The sequence below is a fragment of the Osmerus mordax genome, chromosome 22, assembly GCF_038355195.1.
Source record: "Osmerus mordax isolate fOsmMor3 chromosome 22, fOsmMor3.pri, whole genome shotgun sequence".
NCBI classification, from domain to species: domain Eukaryota; kingdom Metazoa; phylum Chordata; class Actinopteri; order Osmeriformes; family Osmeridae; genus Osmerus; species Osmerus mordax.
In genome coordinates, this window is record NC_090071.1 from 3223778 (window position 1) to 3248735 (window position 24958).

The 24958-nt window shown below is 46.5% G+C and overlaps 2 protein-coding genes across 4 annotated transcripts in view; one reads left to right on the plus strand and one right to left on the minus strand.

The window, feature by feature from the left end:
- Window positions 1-13628, minus strand: part of diaph3 (diaphanous-related formin 3) — a 124731-nt gene extending 111103 nt beyond the window's left edge. Inside the window, 1 exon segment of the mRNA XM_067260952.1 lies at window positions 13491-13628. Within this exon segment, the coding sequence (XP_067117053.1) occupies window positions 13491-13628 (138 nt within the window).
- Window positions 13629-14699: 1071 nt separating this feature from the next.
- rbm26 (RNA binding motif protein 26) lies at window positions 14700-24278 on the plus strand. Of its 3 annotated transcripts, none has more exons than XM_067260478.1 (22): window positions 14700-15137; window positions 15426-15544; window positions 15685-15821; window positions 15950-16041; window positions 16172-16395; window positions 16528-16812; window positions 17004-17240; window positions 17398-17538; window positions 17797-17940; window positions 18119-18230; window positions 18481-18643; window positions 18905-19174; window positions 19586-19693; window positions 19824-19889; window positions 20273-20395; window positions 20632-20706; window positions 20846-21010; window positions 21121-21225; window positions 21842-22051; window positions 22315-22401; window positions 22481-22594; window positions 23448-24278. In XM_067260478.1, the coding sequence occupies exons 1-22, from the start codon at window positions 15079-15081 to the stop codon at window positions 23538-23540; spliced, it is 3129 nt and encodes a 1042-aa protein (XP_067116579.1). In that variant the 5' UTR covers window positions 14700-15078; the 3' UTR covers window positions 23541-24278. The 3 variants fall into 3 exon arrangements, with proteins under 3 accessions (XP_067116579.1, XP_067116580.1, XP_067116581.1); XM_067260479.1 differs by having other exon boundaries at window positions 18487-18643; XM_067260480.1 differs by lacking the exon at window positions 19586-19693.
- The last annotated feature ends 680 nt before the right edge of the window (window positions 24279-24958 follow it).

The window sequence follows — 24958 nt, forward strand, 5'->3', positions numbered from 1 at the left end:
TCAGACACAATCCCCCAATTATATCACTGACTACATCATCAACAGTGGCCCAGTGAAGAGAGATGTTAACAGAGGCTCTTGATGCGTGACACCAGATCAGTTTCCCCGAGCAACAGTAACATCAGACGCCATTTTGGCTCAGACACCACATAAGGTTTCACTGGACTGATATGTTTTATGGGCACAATTGTAATTCATGATATGCAGCAGATAATATATGCACCTGTTTAGTAGTCAAGGCTCTTAGCTACTAGGTAAAAGTGAATAACGTGTGAACCCAGCAAACCTGGACATGGTCTTCATGTACAGCTGCAGACATGGTGTGTGTGTGTGTGTGTGTGTGTGTGTGTGTGTGTGTGTGTGTGTGTGTGTGTGTGTGTGTGTGTGTGTGTGTGTGTGTGTGTGTGTGTGATTTAGACTAAGCCCTGATTTCTCAGAGGGACTTGAGTACATTTGTAGGTTAATGTCGTCCTACTGCAGGTTTAGCCAGCATGCACTACCTGGCCAGGATCAACACAGGTCCAGCTCCCATGGTTACAGAAATAGCTTTCTTCTCCATGGAAAACACATCAAGTGGGAATTGTGATTTTTTTTTTCCCTCAACAGCAGAGAGCTCTGATCTGCAGCGAAGAATAAAAGGGTTCTACACAACCGCATTTAATCAAAATATAAATTTATTGGATCAGAGTTGAATATGTTGTATGGTTTACTTTACAGAAAACATAAGTGCAGACCTAGTAGAGAATTAAAGTGTTTATCGCGAAAGTACGCCATAGGGCTTTAAGTGACTAAACAATAGTTTTACGCCATTTAATAACACAATGTTTTTGCGGGCTTGTTAGTACCAAAGCGTCTCTATTCAGTCAGAGAAAAACCATCTGTGTATTTTCGTGTAGTGGCCTCTACAATCTTCCTATTTAATTAGCTTTGCCGTTAAGTTCCACCACGTTAAGTGGCACGATTGAATCAGTCACACAGGCGCGAAACTCGACACAGGATGATCTTGTCAAAGCTGCAAATTTCGAGACGGTGTTTTTTCCTGTATAGTACAAAGTGTTGAAAAGAGTGGATCCAATAACCTATTTCAATCTGAGCATGAAAAACTATTGACGGGAAAAGGTTAGGTTCGGAGACTTCCACTTCTCCCTAGCGCTTAGACGCCACTCCGCGCAAACACCCAGGCACATCAATCAATACGGCCAGCCTTTAATTAACATAAAATCCACAACGCGACGTATAAAACACGTCCACCTGTCAATGCGGCTGCGCTAATGACTTTCTGGCAAGATCATTTTTACTCCGCGGACAGGGAAAGAATTAGGGTCTGGGAGAAATAAAGAATAGACTAGGGAAGGGAGGTTGAACAATCGCCATGTGTCCAGAGGTAATAGCTCTCCCCTCAGATCAATTCACCGCTTAGCCCACAGAGCGTGGAAGAAATGTGTGCATATATGTATATATGACAAGATAATTGGATGCATAATTATTGAACCAAAGAGGGAGTAGCGAGTGAATAACTCAATCTCTCCAACGCCCACTTCCTGACAATTTATGCTATATAGGTAGACATATGTCTGCTGCATGAATGTTAAATTTGACGGCAATTAGGCGTTGACTGTTTGAAAATGGGATCAAAATCTATTTTGATACCACAATAGTCCAAACTCCCAAAAACTTTCATCCAACGGACAGCTTTGGTAACTATTCCCTAGCGCAGGACACACTGATCCTGGGGTCAATTAGGCAAGTCACAGACTTACAGGCTGCAACATCTCCTGTTGAGACCATTCCAATTGCTCAAATCCCTAATTTACTTCAAAAACTCTCATTACTTCGCTCCACACAAGTGGAGAGGAAATGGAGCGTTCTACAGCGTCCCTGCATCATTTATCTCTGCGCCGAGGGTGATTTCACTCTCTCTCAACTATTTTAACCACCGCGTTGACCCTGTTCACTGGCCATGAGAAGAATCATTGTCAAGGCATGGGCTAACCTTGCCCCTGGCTGCTAATGTAGCTCTGTTTGTCTCGGAGAGGTCATGGGTTATTTAGCAGTCCGATCGCACTACTCTGTTCGGAGACGCTTCAGTCGCCGCCCAGATGGTGCACATTACAATCGCTCAAACTGTAACCTTCTCCGGCGCGCAACATTTACATACGCTATTAATTCAGGAGGTGTACATGCTCTTTCACTGGAACGTAAACACATTCCAGCAAAGACAAGCGTCTATATACACACACACACACACACACACACAAACACGCCGGGTGTTGAGGTAACAATGCGACGTATCAGGGGCTTGGCCATGCGACTCTCTCCATCAGTCCTACTTCATTAGAGAAGTCAAAACAAATAGGTACGGTTGAGCAAACATGTGGCGCTGCTTGAGATCGATCAGCGGCTCACGGAGAACACCTTTACTTGGACCAGGAGGAAAAACAACACAACACAGACTTCATCGGTTTGATCGACAGGAAAGAGAGGGTAACTTGCTGGACGGTTCGTGGAAAACTAGCAAGTGGAGGTCAATAACAAATCGGGAAAGGGTTCAAGGAGGGGGAAAAAAGCTCAAGGCAAGCACCTAGGTATACCATGAACTCGTCCATTGACACTGTTAATCTTTCGATCCCTGCTGCTTCAAAATGTTATGGATGATCTTAAAACACGACTGCAGCTGAGCACTGAAATTACAGTGTGCTTGGAATCTTCAATTTATAATGAGATTATATAATCACGCATCTACACTCGCAGGCGTTCGTTATCGAGAAAGACACACCGGGAGGCTACGGTGAATATACAGAGTGCATTTTAAACAAATAAAACCATTTGGTTGAACATTTAGTAAAAATCACAGACGCTAAACCGAAATGAAAGCACGTCTCCAATTAAGACAATTAAATGCCGAGTTCTGAAGAGTAATGGAACGTAATAAATAATCTTACAATTTGTTATCGCTATAACTTTAAAGCACTGACTGAACATATATAGATACACACATACATGCACATGAAAGTTAATCATCTCTTAATATTAAACAAATTAAATGGCCGTATGTTATTTATCTTATTTACACAACGGCATGTCATTTGTCTCTACAATTTTTAGAAAAGTTTCTAAAGGTTGAAAATATATTTGCGATTTCTTTTAAATAATAGGTTTGCATTATTGATGAGGACTCTACTAAACTGTACTCTATTGCAGAGCTCGCAACTCACTTTTTTCCCTCATAGTACAGTCCCGAAGAGCAAAATTAACCGTCCTAAACTTGACCTGGCCCAATATGTAAATTATTGTGTTTTTGCATTTTGACATTCTGACATGGGTCTTGGTTATTTGCAACACTATTTAAGTATTCCATACAGTCAAGGGGCTCAAGTCAATATCTGAATTTCAATGTGAATACATACACAATAGAATACACAATGTTCTTGCTTGTTTCATGGTGGGGCTAACACAATTCTTGGTGTGGCTGTAGCCCAACCAAGCCATACCAGGGTCCCCCACCCCCCAAGCTCCACCGGCAAACCCCACCGTACCACCTTAACTAACACATTTTGTGCGGGAATCCCTGCATAACCTGCCATGGCCCATGTGTGTAGTGGCTATATGTCTTGCACATCGTCAAACTTGACATTACTCTATTGAAAGTGTTTGAACAGCCGATGACGGTACCCACAGGGCTGATGTTACCGCCAAAAAAGGATCCAAGAAAGAACATTTCCGAGCAGCTAGCGGAGAAACAGCAGCACTCACACAACCTCAACATGTCACCACATCAGATATGAGTTTGTAGCTTTGGGCCAGCAGTGAAAGCAGTGGAGGTATCTCATCTAGTATTGTGGCACTGCTTAACCCTCGTGCTGCCTTCGGCAACCATCGTTGTGTTTACCCAATTTTACCCAATACAAAAACAAATAAAAATTATTTTCTTTTAACCTTTGCAATGTGGGGGGTCTGAGACAGCCCAACGGTTAAAAGAAAATGCTTCACTTTGTTTTTGTATGTGGTAAAGTTGTCGCAATACGACGGTGGGTCACAATGACTGATGGGTCAGAATGACCCGAAGATAACACAAGGGTTAAGAAGTGTGTGTATGTGTGTCTTGCTCTAACAGCTTCATGGTCAGAGTCGTGCAGACCAGAAGCACTGATGGCACAGTTCCACTGCTTGAAGTTCCACTGAGGCCCTGCACAAGAACTTCCACATCTGGGCACCACAAACTCACCACGACCTGGGGTATTATGAGCAGAAAGGAGGTGATGGACACTGATGTGGTTTCTAACACTCTTGTTCTTTTACGTGTGTGTGTTTGCTAAGTACACCTCCATCTCAAAGCAAATTACAGTCAGGGTGTTCAATATATCACGCCTGGCCTGACTGCATTAGGCCTATAAGAAAGCTTCTTTCAGACAAAGCCAGTGCCCTTATTAGAAGCAGCACTCCAGTACTCTCTGAGAGACAGTGCTTTTCACAGAGCCTTATTAGGGGGAAAGAGGACCTAGCTTGTTTCTTACAGCCGGTGTAAATATCAGGACACATCAGGCCAGGTACGCAGGGAGCTGAACTGTGGGAACAACAGCAGATACACAGAAAACAAAGGGCAAATCAATCTAAAAACTAAAAAGAGCTACAATAGGAAAAACGAGAGAAGAATCCTCTGAGAAAAGGTTTTGGGCAGAACTGTTTTCAGTTCTGGAAGGCGCAGTTCGGAATCCAAATCGATTCTTTCTGACATAAAAAAAAATCTGAGCTTTTTATGGATATAAATGCTTCTGTGTAACACCTCTTTGTTTTACGTTTGTAGACATGAGCACAGAGGCCTGTCAAAAGCTTAATGGAGACGTCGGAATTTGATCAATGCGGCTGTGAGAGTTGTCAAACAGGACGTGCAAAGACACTCAAACTGTGACTGCCGCCTGTCTCGTCTGCAGTTTAGATCCGGCTTCTTAGCAAAGCGGATGGAGAATATGGGCAAATTCCAAATCAGTTTATTGCGAGGGGAGAGAAGACTCTACTAGCATGCAGAGAGGAGGAGAAGACTCATACTAGCATGCAGAGAAGAGGAGAAGACTCATACTAGCATGCAGAGGAGGAGAAGACTCATACTAGCATGCAGAGGAGGAGAAGACTCATACTAGCATGCAGAGAAGAGAAGACTCATACTAGCATGCAGAGAAGAGGAGAAGACTCATACTAGCATGCAGAGAAGAGGAGAAGACTCATACTAGCTTGCAGAGGAGGAGAAGACTCATACTAGCATGCAGAGAAGAGGAGAAGACTCATACTAGCATGCAGAGAGGAGGAGAAGACTCATACTAGCATGCAGAGAAGAGGAGAAGACTCATACTAGCATGCAGAGGAGGATAAGACTCATACTAGCTTGCAGAGGAAGAGAAGACTCATACTCAAATCAAATTAAATCAACATTAATACTAGCATGCGGAGAGAAGACAGAGTACAGAACGTAGTAGAGTCAAATTTGCTGACAAGTGAAATTATGATAGGACCAAAAGATAAGTAGGGTTGTGTGTGTGTGTGGGGGGGGGGGGGGGGGGGGTGGATGAGGGTGGGTGAGGGAGGAGGGGGGAGATATATTGGCAGATACCTCTGACATGAGCCGGGAGGCTCACAGCATGAGAGATGTCACTGATTCAATAAGCCAGCATGGAACCCACCTGCTGCAGACCGCCCGCCAACCACCCCCAATATGGCCAGAACATCCACACTAGAACAAGCTAGAACACACACACACTAGAACAAACTATAAACATCCACACCTTAAACCATACACAATATACACCAGAACATATGAGCTATATCACACATGCTAGAACAAACAGAGCTATGCACCACTTTACCATATTCAAGTCATACCAGGTACCTCAAATAATACTATTATTATTATCGGAAATAATACAATTATTTCATTTTCAGAGGTTAGAAACATGGTGTGCTAATACTGGAAGGCAACTGTAGCATTTTTCCAGAAAGTTCACCTAATTACCACTTACAGGTAAAACGTGTCACAACACTGATAAAAACCAGCAAGGTCAATGTTGGTTAATTAAAATAGTCTCGTTAAAGCTGTCTGCAGGTTATCCAGGTGTCTTTCATTCTCCAACACTAAACCCCACACAGACACACACACACACACACACTAAATCACATTACGTTTGCACTGTGAGCGGATTTATCTCACAGAGTCAGTCCTCATAACGCACTGAGTCGAGGAGCCCATTACAGCAAATCACTCAACATAAACAAACATGACACACACCCTCCCCTTTCTGTTCCTGCCAAATAACCCTTCTGACAAAGCACAAACCAACCAGCACCTTTAGAAATAACCACAAAATAAGGATTTTTATGCATATTAGTCAACTCCAGTTTCCCATACAATTACAAATATGCCTTTACCCAGGTCTTTTCTTTATCTAGGCTTGTTCAGCTTGATCCAGCTCAAAGTCATTCCCTAAACAAACTGAGTGCCATTACACTGAGTGTGTCCCAGATATCAAAATCACTTCAGTTTAACCTTCCGGCTCAGTCCTCGCATGAGCCATGAACTGCTTTTCTCTGGGGAACTCCATCATTACTTACTAATCCTTATTTGCATCTGATATTGTATAAGTCTATTTATTAAATAACAAATCAATCAATATCAATTAATTGGCGAGTTAAGGTCTAACTAGAAAGGCCGTTGCCAGCCTATTACTTAGGCTGAAAATACCTAGGACTTCTCAAAGAGTGCGCAGACAGAAGGTGGTAGATTTTTGCTCCAAATTGAGGCCATGAAGTCAAAGTGACCTAGGAGGACTGGTGGTGGTGGGGGGGGTAAAGACCAATCACATCTGTTAGCAGGAACAAGGAACATGTCCTGGCCTGTAGAGCAATTTGCAGTAGGCTCCACCAGACTGGATTTATTTCACCTTCCCACGCAATCTCCACGTCCCTTTTAATTAAACTTCGATAACGCATCTTTCAATTAGGAGTCGAAGTCCACTGGTCGCAACAACAACACGTAGATTGTCACAAGAACCAGGGGGAGGGGGGCAAATCACATTGTGGAACACCAGAGACAGAGAGACAGAGAGACAGAGAGAGGCAGAGAGGCAGAGAGGCAGAGAGGCAGAGAGGCAGAGAGGCAGAGAGGCAGAGAGGCAGAGAGGCAGAGAGGCAGAGAGGCAGAGAGAGAGAGAGAGAGAGAGAGAGAGAGAGAGAGAGAGAGAGAGAGAGAGAGAGAGAGAGAGAGAGAGAGAGAGAATGCCACTGTGAAGGTCAGAGAGTAAAATGGATGACTGGATGAGTGTGCATGAATGAAGCCTAACCTGTTACACAACAAAGCAGTGCAGGGCGGGGGCCTTGTAATTGCAGCCGATTAAAATCAATCTGCCCTGTGTTGCATACAACTCCAAGGTGAAGGTAGCCAATTATGTTCAAGGCTGCCCATCAGACTCAAACAGTCAGGCAGGCACATAGACGTGCAGGCAGATGAGACAGGCAAGCAAAGAGAGAGACAGGCACATAGACGTGCAGGCAGATGAGACAGGCAAGCAAAGAGAGAGACAGGCACATAGACGTGCAGGCAGATGAGACAGGCAAGCAAAGAGAGAGACAGGCACATAGACGTGCAGGCAGATGAGACAGGCAAGCAAAGAGAGAGACAGGCACATAGACGTGCAGGCAGATGAGACAGGCAAGCAAAGAGAGAGACAGGCACATAGACGTGCAGGCAGATGAGACAGGCAAGCAAAGAGAGAGACAGGCACATAGACGTGCAGGCAGATGAGACAGGCAAGCAGAGAGAGAGACAGGCACATAGACGTGCAGGCAGATAAGACAGACAGGCAGGCAGAGAGAGAGACAGGCACATAGACGTGCAGGCAGATAAGACAGGCAGGCAGAGAGAGAGAGACAGGCACATAGACGTGCAGGCAGATAAGACAGACAGGCAGAGAGAGAGACAGGCACATAGACGTGCAGGCAGATAAGACAGACAGGCAGGCAGGAAGGCAGGAACGAGAAACTGGGAAATGCTGAATCCTGATCAAGTCCAGTCCCAGTCAGTCAGTCAGTCAGTCAGTCCCTGCTGTTCTGTCACGCCTCGTGGGAAGCACCTGGTGATTTGTCTCCACAGCTGCCCATTCAACAAGCACCACGTACACACAGAGAGGGCAACTGTTTTCATGTCTGGTCAGATCCTAGAGAGCGTGTATGTCCCCAGACCACACAGGCTTGGACGAGTACGAGGGTGTGTGCGAATGAGAAGATCTTCAATTTACCTCCCATCACCGCCCCTCTGGGCTAGACCAAAGAAGAAGATGACCTGAGGTCCCAGATTGAAATGTTCCACAACCACCCAGGGTGCCCATAAAAAGTTCTGAACATGTTGAGCATTCTCTCAACGTTCTACTCAAGCCGGGACATGTTTGATAAGGGACGAAATGTAGAGAGAGAATGGATGAATAGAACTGTCCAGCAAGGGTCCAAAATAAAAAATAAAATTCAGGATAGCCTACAATAGCTGCTATTCACAGGCACTTGTAATGAAGCCTCTGCTAAATTAATAAATGTAGCATACTGCCTCTTAGTTGTCAGCACGTGGAAGTGTGTAAAGTGGTACACAGCGAGTTTCTGATCCTCACCATACCGAAGCAACAGCTGCTGCAACCTTGTTGTGCGTTCCGTTGCCGTGGCAACAGTAACGGTCTTGCAGCGGGGCAAACCGCCTGGGTAAGCTATCAAAAGTACAAGAAGAAACGTTATACCGTGACACAACCATGCGTGCAGGGAGCGGTAACAGCGGGAAACAAGTGACCATCGAAAAGATCTTTCCTCTTAATTTTCCCATTGTGCTGTCGTTCCTCCATGTCCTGGCTTATGATATGGGCAGGATAGCTACGGCTATCTGTTCTGCGTGTTCTAGACGCCAGATGCTCGCCTGAGCACCGACAACCCATAACGGTAACCGAACACGTGAACTTGCTGCAGGCGGTAGTGCAAGGGACTGCGGCACCGCAGTTTGTGCTCGTTGTGTTGTTGACGGTCAGACGATCAGCCATAGTACAGGGGATGGGAAGGAGGGGATAGGGGACTGTCTTGATCACGGTCTTTGACACTTCGGAGAATCCCCGCTTAGCTTTAGCCGCCATGCTAGTGGAAATAATAGGGGTTGCTAGGTGGGCTCTTAAATCATGCGTCAACTCCACCAAATACCAAATTAACATTCATAACAGATTAGACTATAGAGCTAGCTACATTTGTAGGAGTCTGTTTTGGCCTGATATCAAGGAGCACGTTTGTATCGCATAATAGAAAGGCAGGGCCATCCAGTTACTATAGCGCATAGTGATTTTTTTTTGAAGTAGTTAGACTAGCTAGCTACCGTTCAGTAACCATCAACTCAACTACAAATTGCCACGACCACTGTATAGGAAATTGACAGCTCCTGTGAACAAGCCTACCACCTTATCCGCAGAATCCATTTTTAGTCAAAACTATTTTGTCACATAGTCTACTCTATTTTTCTCAACTGCAAACCCATGCAGCTGTCACGTCAAAGCAAGCAATAGAATGAAGAGTATTCCGGTGTGTACGGTTATTATATCATTCACCAGCTTTGCGGGATGGGTGCGTTACTTTGTAACCCATCGTCAGTCAAGAGCGCTTCAAAACCGGATATCAAATAAACGAGTCGGATTTTGCAGCTTTTTGACCGAGAAAAAAAATAATCAAACCATAAAGAAGTACAAAGGCGAAAGTAGTGTGCCTGTTCCTCTTTGATTAGTTTCCACTTCAGAGGTTTTGTTTAGTACATCTGGAGTCAGATCTTTTTCATTTGGAGAATGTTGTGAGTGTTAACTGCACCATTAGTGCTGGGGGACATGTTGTGATAAACCATGGGGCTAGCGCTGGCAGATTCTGTAATTGCCTCTCCTGAACGGGTTCTGTTCAATAAGCACAGGGTCGGCGCACTGCTTACCAATGAGGGAAGGAAACCTACAGTTTGTTGCTTCCATTTTCAACCTCTAACCTTCAAATGTGCTGGGTGCCCACAATATACTATTCTGCGGCTGCCGAAGCTCCACAACTTTTATTTTCTTATACTCCTCTGCTCTTTTCACCCTCTCCCACACTCTCCCCCTCTCATTCGTCCAGCGATACACGTGAATCCCAAACAAAATCGCACTGGATGAAAGACTAACACTACACTGGCAAAAGTAGCAAAATCAATACCTGGCGTGATCGCTAAGCACCTAATGAGATTGTCTTGAACACACCGTAACCACGTTTGTATAGATTTTTATTAGTGCCAATAACTGAATCCATATGTATCTCTCAAAGAGCTGCCTGCATCACTTGGGCTTCTGTCTAACACACCTGACTGGAGTTCCATTACCTTAAACCAATCCCATCCATCCTACTGTAAATGGGCCAGAGTCTCGTACGTCGCCTGGAGACGTGGATTGGGCCTACAACAGAGGCAGACGAGGAGGAGGAAGGCCAGCACTCTGGAGAACCCAGCTGTTTACCCCCCAGCTGTTTAGGGCCTGGAAATAACAGCATCTCCCCTCCAGACAGACAAACACACACACACACACGCACACACTTCCCTCTGCACGGCCAGTCAGTTAGCACATCTGGGACGGGAGAATCAATCTGCTGGCGGTAATTGGTGGTAATTCCTGTCGTTTCAGTTGACCCCGCCTGTTCTGTTCCTCTCCCGGTTCGAACCCTCCCACCAGTCCCTGAGTGCCCAGCCAGATGGTAGAGGTGATTGTTCTAGGCCACCACAATACCTTCTGAAGGGTATAGTAGAATGTCACAGACAAATAGGAACACCTGCTCTCGCCCATTCCAACTAATCTGGTCAATTTGGCTATCGCAGGCTCCTCTGACTCACAGGGGCTTAATTGTGATGGCTTTATTAATTAGGATTTTTCTTGTGGGGTGTGCTGCATGTGTGTGTGTGTAAGATTTTGAACAAAGCAGAAAGACGCTAACCACAAGGATGAGAGGCCATTTTCATTATTCCTGAGTTTGAATCAGAGTTAGAAGCAGGATTCTTGTTTGATGGGTGTGTTTTTCCATCCTTAATGATGACAACCCTTTGCACATGTTTGTGTGAAAAGCAGAGCTCTAGTAAACAACCATTATCTTAATTAAAAACCGTAGCGAATTTTCACAGCAAGAGAGGGAAAAAAGCCATTAATTTTACGGACTGTAAATGTAAGATACTGTGTCCTTTCTCTCCAATCTGTCATTCATTTATTTATTTTCCTTACCTTGTGAAAAGCCTGTAACACCAGAAAGACAGGCACATTTACAAATAGAATCAATTTTTCAGTCCTCGATGCTCCAATTACGCAAGCATGCTTTTAAGCGCATTGAAAACGAACCTTAATCAGAGCGAAGATGAAGTACAGAAAAAAATCAACTTTCTCAGGTCTTGGACGTCGACAACTCAGGTGGTCCACCCCAGTTTCTTGGTACTGCAGTGCCACCTAGTGGACAAACACAATTGCAGCTACGCACACTAGCAACAGAAGCACCAGCCTAAAATAATGACACGTATCACTTGGTAAAGCTTCATAAACACTTTGTGTCATAGGTCAAGTCCTACTTGTACAAAACAACTGTACCAACCATAAACCTTGATCACGTACACTGCAGACACACAGAAGCTTAATTCAAGGATGATTTAGAAAAGACCTACAATAATAAATGCATCAAAGATTTTGTCATTATAGGCTCTATATTAATCAGCTATGAAAATACTTTTTAACCTTTCCTAATAAACGTGACTTCACCGGGTTCACCGGTAGTATTAATTACCTGCTGCCTCAACTGGGCACTTCCAGGACCAAAGGAACCATTTAAAGTCATTTCAGAGAATACTCAGGGCTGAGTACTTCACAGACCTGTCCTTACAACATGTTGACCTCCCTCCCACCTCCAGACAGGAAACTCCGGCATCAACTGAACAGTCATCCTAAACTGACGCTAAAAGCGGACTAGGCTTCCCATGCACGATTGAGAGGACTATTACACTGGCAAACCTGTCATCTGAAGAAATTGGTAACGCCAAAGCCTGTCATTAGGTTAGACTGGTGACATAACCTGTCTGCTGATGAGGATCCAAAACGTTTTATTTCATATTTGTGCAGTCACCTCACACTACAGAGGTCAGCCGCACTTCATTTGAATTTGAATAGTCTTCCTAGTCGGTGAGTGTTTCTCCATTAGTTCTGTGTCAGTCTCATCAGAAGTAATTAACTTTTCAGGTTGTGATTTGCCAAAAGGGGAAGAGACAGTTTCTATAATGAGAAACAAAAATGAAAAGAATAAAAAGTTGGCCAGACTGAAGTCAGCTTGGTTTTGGTGTATATACAGTTATTTAGGATAAACACTCAGTGAAGGCATGATTGTGCATGTGCGGTACTGGGCAGCCTGTTTTCAAATGGTGCATTGAAAACCACATGGACTAAATACAAGTGTGTTAGATCACAGACGGTTGCATTATGTTACTCAGCTGGTACGATGCAAAGACAAAGTAATTAATACATAAAACACTCAAGAGACTGCAGGTAGGTCTGTTCTGATATCTGCAATTGATTTAGCGAGTGTTGCTGTTGTTGCTAAATTCAATAAATTCGAGGGGGCGGAGATTGAGCTCCTTCAGGCGAATTTGGATGGGTAGTTAACAACACATTCTTCTGTGGTGTGATGAACTTCAAACTCATTTTCAATTCCACTTTACAGGATCTTTACGATTTATCTTTGATACTGTATGTCTTTAAAGGCCTACGGTCGACTTAAGCACTATTTGTTCACGTGGTTTAGAGACACAACAGGGCGCATACGATTAGCCTACACTTAATCCTAGGCTAATTTTACCCATTTGATTTGGCCCTGGTAAAACCAAGTCGACTACTGAAACTGCAGTCTCGACCAATATGAAGCTTTTTGTCTTCCAGACAGGTTTAATGACGGTCAAATAACATATCTAACAGAAGTACACTTTACCGTACAGGTGATTGGCGTATCATTGTACATGTTGTCTCTGTCATTTGTGCTCTAGAACACATTCTTGTGCACATGGCCTAAACGCATACTATTACTCCAATGTAACGAATGACGTTAGCTAGGAAATAGTCATTTGACACATGCAACCCATCCCCAGTCTCATGGAAGTGACCGTTTGCTCCTATCTCATCATGGATATCCTGGAAACTCCAATGTTCCACCTCGGAAAGTCAACTGCTAACACGAAGTGTTTCTTTTTAATTTACTGTAAAGTTGGCATGCAGAAAAACTGTTGACAATCAGTTTAGCAACTGTCGTCTGATCCATTTACATGTATTCATTTAGCAGACGCTTTTATCCAAAGTTTGATCCGATGTTTGTATTGAACTTAGTCAGTCTATAGGTGGGGGGGTAACAATTGTTCATGTACCTGCTACATAATGTGATGTTAGCCTGCTACTTACAAACTTTGGTTTTCGTTCCCCCTCCTCGAAACTTGAAGTGCCTTGGGATGACGCCCCAAGTGCTCCAGTGAAACCTTTTTTCCGCAGTTTTCCATCTCGACCAGATGAATCAAAACGCTGTTGATAACTATTCTCCATGACTAAGTTAACGAAGTTAGCTTGCACAATCTAGCTAGTCTACTGTAACTGGCGGCTAGGCAAGTTTGTAGCAGCTAGGCTAACTATCACAGGCGGATTTTCTTAATCCAATTTGTGGATTTTCCGAAGGCTAGTCGACTGTAATTTAGAAAAAGCAATTACTTTCGAAGTAGACCGACATCAGTCTACGTATAAAATAAAACTATTGTTTAGAAAGATACATTTGCTACACAGGCTAGCTGGTGCTTTGTAAAAGTAAGCCGCCAGCAATGCAACCAGAATCCGATAATATAGCTCTGGTAGTACGCTTGTCAAATTGAACAGTCCCGCGTCTACGGCATTCGATGCCGGGTTGCTGATCCAACCAATCAAATTCGCCCACACCGGACACGTATTTTCAGAACCACGCAACGCAAAGGCTTTGACTAACTGTGAAACCATAGATAAGTCGACCAAACTGTCACTCATGTCTTTTGCCCTGTCCTTGAAAAGGGCGCTAAAAGAAGGAAAACAAAGTTTTTTTAAAAGTTTTCAAAAAAATTGAATGTACACAGTCACATGGAGGCTAGAAAGCAGCAGTGCATACAGTTAATACATATTACATTCATATGAGTGTAACATCTGGTGCCTTTTGTGTAACAATATTTTGTTAATAACAGTAAAATTTGAAACAACTATCATTTTAAATAACTTTGTATAAACACGCCCTGGAATAAGAATGTTACATTAATGACAGGATGAATTAAACACATAAAATACTTGTTTCAGATAAATGTTTCAAGTCCCTCTACGGATTTGTCGTGTCTGTTTTTACATTTATAGAGAAGTCACTATACGACACAACGAATATTTCCAAATTATCCATGATAATGATCGAATAATTTGTTTGTATTCTATCTTTCGAATCAAATCTTTTCTAGAGTATTGGCAGACTTCTATACTCTTTGGTATTGGTTTTATTTTGAAAAGAAACGGCCTAAAAGCGGAAATGATTTCGATGCTTTCAACACAGCGGAAGTAAATAATCGCCATCTAGTGAGGGAGGGTACGTTTAGCTAGCCTCTTGATGTAAAATAGGTGTTATTGAACTCTGAGCTATTTGTGTCTATATGGTCAATCTTATGTTTTAGTCTGATTGTGAGCAAATATTCCCTTTCAATATTTTGCTAGCTCTTGTTTGCAAGAGGTTTGTAAGCAGGTTAGAGTGAGGCTAGAGCAAAGGAGGACGGCCTGCTTCGCGTGGGTTCCATTGAACGTAACTTATAGCTGCTGCTAACATTAGCTTAGCTAACATAGCTAGCTACATAGCTGGTCCAATAGTTGGCAGACTCTTTGGAGCAAGTTCCAGGGGGATTGTTTCAGTGCTTATCTTTCCTGTTGGGATTAATTAGCCGACCCTGGCAACCGTGTGGAAGAAAAGTTGAGGTAGCTAGGCTAGCTACCTGCTAAAATGATCATTGAAAACCTCGATGCCTTTAAAACGTGGCTTTCCAAAACGCTCGAGCCCATGTAAGTATTCATGGCTAGCTAGCCAGCATAACAGTTTGCAGGCATGCATGGTGGCTAGTCAGTCCAACGTGTCTGTCTGTCTGACGATCATAGAAATGTAGTAGAGATATCACATGGTGCTCTCTTTCCTATTAGAAAGTTAGCACCAAAGGAAAGGAGGCTTGTAGTAATCCTCTTGAGCCAAGGCACTTTGCAAGCTACACTTGGCAGCATTAAACGCGTTTTGTATCTGCTATCTTATATCTCTAGTACTTAACGCAACACATTGATTTTTTGGTTTTCCTACAGCTGTGATGCAGATCCCTCTGCCCTCGCTAAATATGTCGTTGCGCTGGTTAAAAAAGACAAAAGTGAGAAGGAGCTGAAAGCCTTATGCATTGACCAGTTGGACGTGTTTCTTCAGAAAGGTTGTATAACTTAAGTCAGCTGTGATGAAAATATTCAACTTATGATTTTGTTGATCACAACCAACCTTGTTCTGAGATTAATGCTCATTCAATTTGTGCCATTTGTCCCTCAACTAAAATGAATTATTATGTTCCTACAGAGACACAGATATTTGTCGACAAACTTTTTGAAGCTTTGATTAGCAAAAGCTACCAACCTCATCTTGAGCAGCTATCCTCTGGGGTTAGGGCAGAAGGGCACCACAAACCAGACAAGGAGGAACCGAGAAAAGATGAGGTGATGATCTTTCAAGCTGACTAAAACCTCAGTGTTTGTTTTGAAAAGAATGTATGTATTTTGATCATTTGTATGCCATGTGCATGTTTCTGTTAATGCTGACTCTGTGATGGTGTGTGTTTGTCCAGCCCAACCGTGAAGAAGACCGGGAAAAGAAGTTCTCCAGGAGAGTGAACCACAGTCCCCCTCAATCCAGCTCTCGCTACAGCCGGGATAGCAGGTGTGTGTGACAGTGAGAGAGTGCACCCCCCACCCCTCTGTTTCTAAGATGTGTGTGCTCCCGTGTGTGTGTGTGTGTGTATATACTCAACCCCATTTCATCATTCATCGTCATGCCAACGGCTTCTCAGGAGAGTCGACGACCGCAAGAGGGACGACCGCTCCAGGAAGAGGGATTATGACCGCAACCCCCCACGGCGGGACTCTTACCGGGACCGGTACAACCGGAGACGGGGCCGGAGTCGCAGCTACAGCCGCAGTCCGAGCTGGAGCAAGGACCGCCCCCGTGACCGGGAGAGGGAGCGCGACCGGGAGCGGAGCAGGACTCACAGCAGGAGCAAGTCCAGGAGCAGAGGTGAGAACCACACATGGGTTGTGAAGTGCTACAGTTCCACCATCATCGCCAACAGGTTCGAGGATGTCATGGGGGGAAAAAAAAACATAAATGTTTTTCCAACGCATCAGCATTTTGGTGTTGTCCCTGCAGACCGTGATGGCGGCAAGGCAAAGTACGACCAGGACAGGACGGAGCGGGTCGAACCCGGCGGCGGCACAGAGGGCTACACGCCTGCCCCCCTGGTTTCTACGCCGACCACAACGCACTTCCCCGTGCCGACGCTGAGCAGCACCATCACCGTGATCGCGCCCACGCATCACCACGGCAACAGCGCCACCACGGAGAGCTGGTCCGACTTCCACCCGGATCACCCGTTAGACCGCGCCCCCTTCACCAGGGGCCCGATCCAGAGAAAGCGTTGCCGTGACTACGACGGTATTTGATCGATTTGTATTTGATAGATTAGGTACTTTTTTTATTTTAAATCCACCAGTCGGTTTGCATGTCACTGAATGTTTTATCTATTTCTATTTTCTTCCCCTCCCTCCATCTCTTTCTTTCTTCATTCCCTTTCTCTTCCCCATATCCCTCTCCTCCTCTCTTCCCCCACCCCTCCCTCCCTCCAGAGAAGGGCTTCTGCATGCGGGGTGACATGTGTCCCTTTGACCACGGCAGTGACCCAGTTGTTGTAGAGGATGTCAACCTTCCCAACATGCTCCCCTTCCCGGGCCCCCCTGGCAGCGAGCCCCAGCCCCCTCCTGGGCTCCCACCCCCTCCCCCCCTCATGGCCCCCCCACCGGTCAACCTGAGACCTCCGGTGCCCCCCCCTGGTATCCTGCCCCCCAGCCTACCTCCTGTTGCAGGTAAGCACTGCTGGTTCAGTTATAACAGGGACATCCAGAGCCAAGATAATCTGATACCTGTTGAAACGTGACCACAGGAAAACATTTTAGTTAGAGAAATTAAGATGATGAAAAATGCTGTCGTAGTGAGTCTCGCCTCCCGTCTTCCCTCCCCCAGGCCCCCCGCCTCCCCTCCTCCCCCTGCAGGCGTCAGGGATGGACGCCCCCCCTAGCTCCATCACCAGCTCCGTCCCCACCATCGTCACCTCGGGAATACGCCCCTCCATCCCCCAGGCCCCGCCTCCTCTCTTCACATCCGGTAAGACGGCTGCACAGCCGAAACTCTCTCACACATGCAGCCCCGCGTCTCATTTAGCAGACGCTCTTATCCAGAGCGACTTACAGTAAGTACAGGGACATTCCCCCTGAGGCAAGTAGGGTGAAGTGCCTTGCACAACGTCATTTTTCACGGCCAAATCGAACCGGCAACCTTCTGATTAATAGCGGTTATTCCATAACCGCTCAGCCATCTGACCCCCTCTCACACACTGCCTCTCCGTCTCCCTCCCCGTCCCAGATTCGTTTGAGTCCGACGTGTACAACCCTGAGGCCCCCAGCATCACCAACTCCTCCAGGCCCATGTACCAGCGCCACCGGCCCATCGCCCAGCGGTCCAACCTCATAGGCCTGACCATGGGGGAGGTGGACCTGCCCCCCAGAGGTGAGACCACGCCCTATCCGCCCCCGTCCGTCCGCTGCATCATGCTGGGGGCTGTGGAGGTCTGGGGTCGAGGCACTGATGACACGGCTGTTCTGACGAGATCCTTAATGTGAGTCTGCCTCTCTCCTCCTGTCTCTCTCTTGCTCTTTCTCTGCCTCTCTTCTCTCTCTTTTTCCAGATAAAATGTCAAACAGCAACAACATGCGGATTGTTCTGGAGGCAGACCCGAGGAAGAGACCCATGATGTCTCAGGATGGAGGCATCCTCCCTAAGAAACCCTGGTTTGACAAGTAAGCATCTCAATGCCAAACCAGCCCACACGCCCAGCCTTTTGACCCTGTCTGTGTGTGTTTACATGGAGGGTGGGTTGATAGATTAAGGAAGTCTGATTCCTCCTTCAAAATCCAAATGGGTATAGCTCAGTGGTAAGAGCTTTTGACTGCAGATCTGCCCCTCTGTAGGTCTTAAAATGAATTAGTATTTGATTGTTTTATACTTCCTATTTGAAGAACCCTCTGTCATCCGCTCTCTTTGTGCCAGCACTAGGCCGAGCTACAACAAGCCTAACCACCAGGGCTACCAGCGGAGGCCGTTCACCTCCGCCAACGCCAAGCTGCTGGTCCGCCAGATCCCCCCGGTGGTCAACAACATCAGCAAGCTCAACGAGCACTTCAGCAAGTTTGGCACCATCGTCAACCTGCAGGTAGCGAAGCTGGCCCACTAGGCCCTGCCCCCTTCACACTGCGACACTGTCGGTTTGAATTCCACGTTCCTTAGACCTATCAAATATTTGTCACAAGTGTCCCATATTTTGTCACCATATATTGCATAAATGCATAGAAGAGTGTGTGTGTGTGTGTGTGTACAGGCAACATACATACACACACAGACTTGTTACTAAAGTCCTGTTTCAGTGTCTTGGTTCGTCCAATCCTCTCACTGCTCCACGTCTGCGTCTCTGCAGGTGGCCTATCAGAACGACCCTGAGGCGGCGCTGATCCAGTTCTCCACCAATGAGGAAGCCAGGCGGGCCATAACCAGCACGGAGGCGGTCCTTAATAACCGCTTCATCAAGGTGCACTGGTACCGTGAGGACGGCCAGGGTCCTGGGCCGGGGATGAACCACAACCAGGGCCACGGTCCTGGACAGACCCAGGGCCCAGGGCAGGGTCATGGGCCTGGGCTCAACCATAACCAGGGCCCGGGGCAGGGCCACCCCCAGAGCCACCTGATGGTAAGAACCACCAGGGTCCGGCCAGACAGGCAGGATTCTGTTGGGAGGGTTTAACACGGTTTGTTAATTTGCTTCATGATAACTTGATAAACATGATAACCAACACTGAAACCAATGGGAGCCCAGGGTGCAAGAAAGAGAGAGTAGATGGTATTGAATGAGTGCTAAACACCATAGTGAGGCATGTAGCACAGTAGTGTCTGTAGTGAGGCAGCTGTCTGTAGTCTGTCTGTACTGAGGCAGCTGTCTGTAGTCTGTCTGTAGTGAGGCAGCTGTCTGTAGTCTGTCTGTAGTGAGGCATCTGTCTGTAGTCTGTCTGTACTGAGGCAGCTGTCTGTAGTCTGTCTGTACTGAGGCAGCTGTCTGTAGTCTGTCTGTACTGAGGCAGCTGTGTCTGCTTTCCTCCGTCAGGAACAGCAGCAGTCCGCCACCTCCCTCAAACAGTCTGTCAAAGACCGCCTCGGTCCGCTGCCTGCTGGGAACTCTGACCCCACGCCCGACCTCAGCACTGCCCCTCTGGTGGGTGGTGGGTGTGTGTGTGTGTACACAGTGTGTTTGCATGGCAGCATATGTGTGGGAGTCAGACCATCTGTATGTCTTTCGATGTTTTCGTAACAACCAGTTGTATCTTTTGCTCTTGTCTTGGCAGAATGCAGCTAAGTCAGTGAAGGAGAGACTAGGATTTGCTTCCAAACCGGGAGTAACTGCTGCAAAAGTAAGTGCCTCAGCTTGGGGGTGTTCTGTACGGGGTCACTGGTGCTGGAACAGGTCTGGTGCTTAGTTCTCATGCCTGGTAGCAGAGATGTGGTTACTTGACCATGTGTCAAGTAACCAGGGAGTCAGGTGGCTGAGCGGCTAGAGAATCGGGCTAGTAATCAGAAGGTCGCTGGTTCGATTCCCGGCCGTGTCAAATGACGTTGTGTCCTTGGGCAAGGCACTTCACCCTACTTGCCTCTGGGGAATGTCCCTGTACTTACTGTAAGTCGCTCTGGATGAGAGCGTCTGCTAAATGACTAAATGTGTCCAGTAAATACAGGCCGTTTCTGAACCCTGAACACCGACATACTGTGGACCTCTGCACCTCTGATCCTCTTCCAGGTGTTCACCACCTCCACGGGACTCACCAAGACGGTGTACAACCTGACGGCTCTGAAGGCTGCCCACAAGACGGCCCTGGTGGCTGGGGTCGCCGCCACGGAGGAAGCCCTGAAGAAGAAGCAGGTGAGGAGGGGAGGGGTGGCAAGACGGGGGGGGAGGGGGAGAGGGAGAGAGGAGGATGGTAGGGAGAGGAGAAGAAAGGATGGATGGATGGAGGGTGGGTGGGTGGGTGGAGAGGATAGGGAAGGAGATGTATGGAAAGACGTATAAGGACATCAGAAAGATCCACCCCAACACTGACTCCTGGCACCGAGAGCTTGGCAGGTGGAACTGACGTCTTCCAATGCTTCGTTTCCCAGGAAGCTCTGCGGCTCCAACAGGATGTGAGGAAGAAGAAACAGGAAATCCTGGAGAAGCACATAGAGACTCAGAAGGTCAGTTGCTCCATGTCTTAGTTTAAACAACAAGCAAATGTGTGTGTTTCATGTTTCAAAAAATGTCAACTTAAGCCCCTGCTTGTATGACATGTATTTCACCTCCTCTTCCTCCTCTGCGTGTGGATGCTGTCCCCAGCTGCTGATCAGTAAACTGGAGAAGAACAGGGGGATGAAGCCCGAGGATAAGAGCCAGATCATGCAGACGCTGGGCTCCCTCACCAACACCATCACCAAGCTGCAGCAGGACATAAGGACCAACGTCACCCCCAGTCCCGTCAGGGTGGCCAAGAGCAAGGCCCAGGCACGCACGCTGCACACACACACACACACACACACACACACCCTTACACACCTATATACATTTGCATACACACACACACAGAGTTTGAGAGGTGCTGTTGTTGTGCGCAGGCTCAGAAGGAGCTGCTGGACACGGAGCTGGACCTGTACCAGAAGAGCCAGGCGGGAGAGGACACGGCCCAGCTCAAGATCAAATACACCCAGCTGCAGATCGAGGTGAGCAGGCTGCCACGCTCTTTTACTCTGGTCTGGAGGTTAGCATCAGCCCAGCACGCTCCTTTACTCTGGTCTGGAGGTTAGCATCAGCCCAGCACGCTTCTTTACTCTGGTCTGGAGGTTAGCATCAGCCCAGCATGCTCCTTTACTCTGGTCTGGAGGTTAGCATCAGCCCAGCACGCTCCTTTACTCTGGTCTGGAGGTTAGCATCAGCCCAGCACGCTCCTTTACTCTGGTCTGGAGGTTAGCATCAGCCCAGCACGCTCCTTTACTCTGGTCTGGAGGTTAGCATCAGCCCAGCACGCTCCTTTACTCTGGTCTGGAGGTTAGCATCAGCCCAGCATGGCTAAGCAGGCGTTGGATTAGTTGAGGTTTGAGTCCTAGTCACGTCTGTGCACGCTTGTGGTGTTAGACCATGGCCTGCCACATGGTGGAGCTGTTGTTATTGTTGTCAGACCAGTAGTCTTACCTCCTGAGAGTTGTGATCATGTAGACAGTTTTGAGCCGCTGGGGTTCAGTGAGTTTCATGCGTCAATCATGTCCCTGCTTTCCCTCTGTCCATCTCTCTCATCCTCTCTCTCTCTTCTCCCTTGATGTCTCTCCTCTCTCTCTCTAGGCGGCTAAGAGGGGTCTCCTCGCGACGGGTCGGGGGCGAGGCCGAGGGTCTCATCCCCGAGGTCGTGGGGTCATGCGGTCCAGGGGGCGGGGCATGCGAGGGCGTGGCCGCGGTGCTCCCCACCACGCCGTAGTGGACCACCGGCCCCGAGCGCTGGAGATCTCCGGCTTCTCCGACGCAGACAGGGGAGACCTGCTACCACACTTTGCTGTGAGTCACTGCACTCTACTGGACTCTATTATACTTTCTACTGGACTGGACTCTATTATACTTTCTATTGCCCTCTACACTCTACTACTGTACTGTATAATTCTACCCTACCTACGTTTGTATACTCTGATTTCATACTATGAGCTTGATTTTTACGATGCAGTTTCATCAGTTACTGTTTTAGTTAGTCATGTCTGGTTTCATAAAGCTGCTTTATTCAGATTAAGTTCAGACTTGTCTGGTACTGTCTCCCCTCTCTGAAGCAATTTGGTGATATTGAAGACTGCCAGGTAGACGACCTTACCCTGACCGCCATCATCACCTACAGAACCAGGGCTGAAGCAGAGCTGGTAGGACGGACACATGTACACACACACACCCCCCCCCACTAGGGCAGAGCGATGACTGCTCTCTCCTCCCCCCCTCCAGGCTGCGGTCCACGGGGTGAGGCTGAACAGCAGTGAGCTGCGTCTGGCCTGGCACAAGCCTGCGCTCTGCCTCAGCACCGCCGACACGGACGAGGTGGACCTGGAGGAGGACGAGGTCGGTGCACTCACACACGTGCACTCTCACACACGTGCACTCTCACACACGTGCACTCTCACACACGTGCACTCTCACACACACGTGCACTCTCACACACACGTGCACTCTCACACACGTGCACACTCTCACACACGTGCACACTCTCACACACGTGCACTCTCACACACGTGCACTCTCACACACGTGCACACTCTCACACACGTGCACTCTCACACACGTGCACACTCTCACACACGTGCACTCTCACACACGTGCACTCTCACACACGTGCACTCTCACACACGTGCACACTCTCACACACGTGCACTCTCACACACGTGCACACTCTCACACACGTGCACACTCTCACACACGTGCACACTCTCACACACGTGCACTCTCACACACGTGCACTCTCACACACGTGCACACTCTCACACGTGCACACTCTCACACACGTGCACTCTCACACACGTGCACACTCTCACACACGTGCACTCTCACACACGTGCACACTCTCACACACGTGCACTCTCACACTCTCACACACGTGCACACTCTCACACACGTGCACACTCTCACACACGTGCACACTCTCACACACGTGCACTCTCACACACGTGCACTCTCACACACGTGCACTCTCACACACGTGCACACTCTCACACACGTGCACACTCTCACACACGTGCACACTCTCACACACATGCACACTCTTAAGGATGTACACACATTCACAAAGCCATACGTACACACACAGAATTGTACACAGATGCACACAAACTTACAGACACACACACTCCCACCAAAACAACCACGTCTCTGTAGTTGAACTAGTTCCCGGGTGCCCTGACCCCTATCCCTGCACCAGTTCCAGGAATCGTCGCTGATTGATGATGCGTTGCTCCAGGATGACGACGAGGAGGAGGACGATGACAACGAGCCCCGCCCCTGGCGCAGATGAAAACCGACCAATCGATGTGCTCCATGGTTGGCACCAGCATGGAGACGCTGACCCTGCAAATGCAACTTTGTTTTCAGTTGATCTTTTTTTAAATTTTTAGGTGCATTTCACTATGGCTAAACCTTAATAGTTAATACATTTGGCTGTTTTTGCAGAGACCCAAACAGATAAAAGTACCACTTGTTAGCATCTTTGTTGTATGTGGACTTAACAGATGTAATTTCTTTCATGCTTTTAAATGTTAGAAAAGTTCAGTAACCATCAGACTTACCAGTAAATTTTTGCTTATACAGTATTTGATCATCAGAGCCTTACTGAGTTCTTTTGAAAGATGTTGACTGATCAAATTTTGATATAAATACAAAAATGTTTAATGCTTAATTATGTTTTATAAAAGGCTATCAAACGTGTGTGATAAAAGGCCGTAAGATTTGCTTATTAGAAATAGCCTTCTGAGTAGTTGCTTTTGGTGTAAATAATTTGTGAATTATTATGAATTTTAATAATTTGTATGACTGCTTTGCTTCTCAATTCTTGGCTTTATTTGACATGAAAAAAAAATAAAGAATTGAAATGGTCTGAGGAAAAAAAAGATCAGCTGCAAAAAAAGAGAAAAAAAAAGAAATATTGCGGCAATAACACAAAAAAAAAGTGAAAAAATGAGATCATAAAAAAAGCTGAAAAAAAGACCATTTCAAAAAAAATACCCCCATTCTTCACAAAAAGAGCAATGTTCCATTTAATATTCCGTAACTCAAAGCTGGGTAAGTCCAGATGTTGTGTATCATAACAAGGTAAGTGTCCACCAGTGTGGTAGAAGCAGTTTTCATTCAGGATTAGCAGGAGTGAATGAATAATGCTTTCTAATGGAAGATAATCAAAAATGGAGAATGTAACAAATATTTGCTTTCAATGAGGGTGAACAATCTAGGGCTTTTCAAATCTTGTATTGTTTGTAATGTGTTCTTTTTCTCAGTAGGTTCAAGTAACAGACATCACGAGGCTGAGATGATGAACTTCTCCCTTAGGCTCCACCCTGGACTGCCAGACCCCTGGAGGAACCGGACCGGAGGAACCGGACCGGAGGAACCGGACCGGAGGAACCGGACCAGACTCGCCATGTTTGATTGTCATAGTTCAATGTAAACTGATTTTATGTTCAACTTAAAACATAATGAAGATTTGTTACCTTATTAAATTTGTAAAGTGAAAGATATACTTACCTGTTTATGGTGGATTTGTTTTTTAAGATAATTGTATAATAATAGCCAATGAATAGAAACATTCATCTGAGGTTTTTTTCCTCAGACTTGGGTCAGGTTATCAACCATTAGATAGTCACAACAACATGTAACATTACTGCATAACTCTCGTGACTTCCACAAAGAGTATCTTTCTCAGACCTTCAAAAAAATAGA

Excerpts from the sequence above, each read along its gene's own strand:
- rbm26 (XM_067260478.1), top strand. The coding sequence starts at position 15,079 with ATGATCATTGAAAACCTCGATGCCTTTAAAACGTGGCTTTCCAAAACG. Across the intron at positions 20,396-20,631 it reads AAGCCCTGAAGAAGAAGCAG|GAAGCTCTGCGGCTCCAACA; the intron begins GTGAGGAGGGGA and ends TTCGTTTCCCAG. Across the intron at positions 22,052-22,314 it reads ACCTGCTACCACACTTTGCT|CAATTTGGTGATATTGAAGA; the intron begins GTGAGTCACTGC and ends CCCTCTCTGAAG.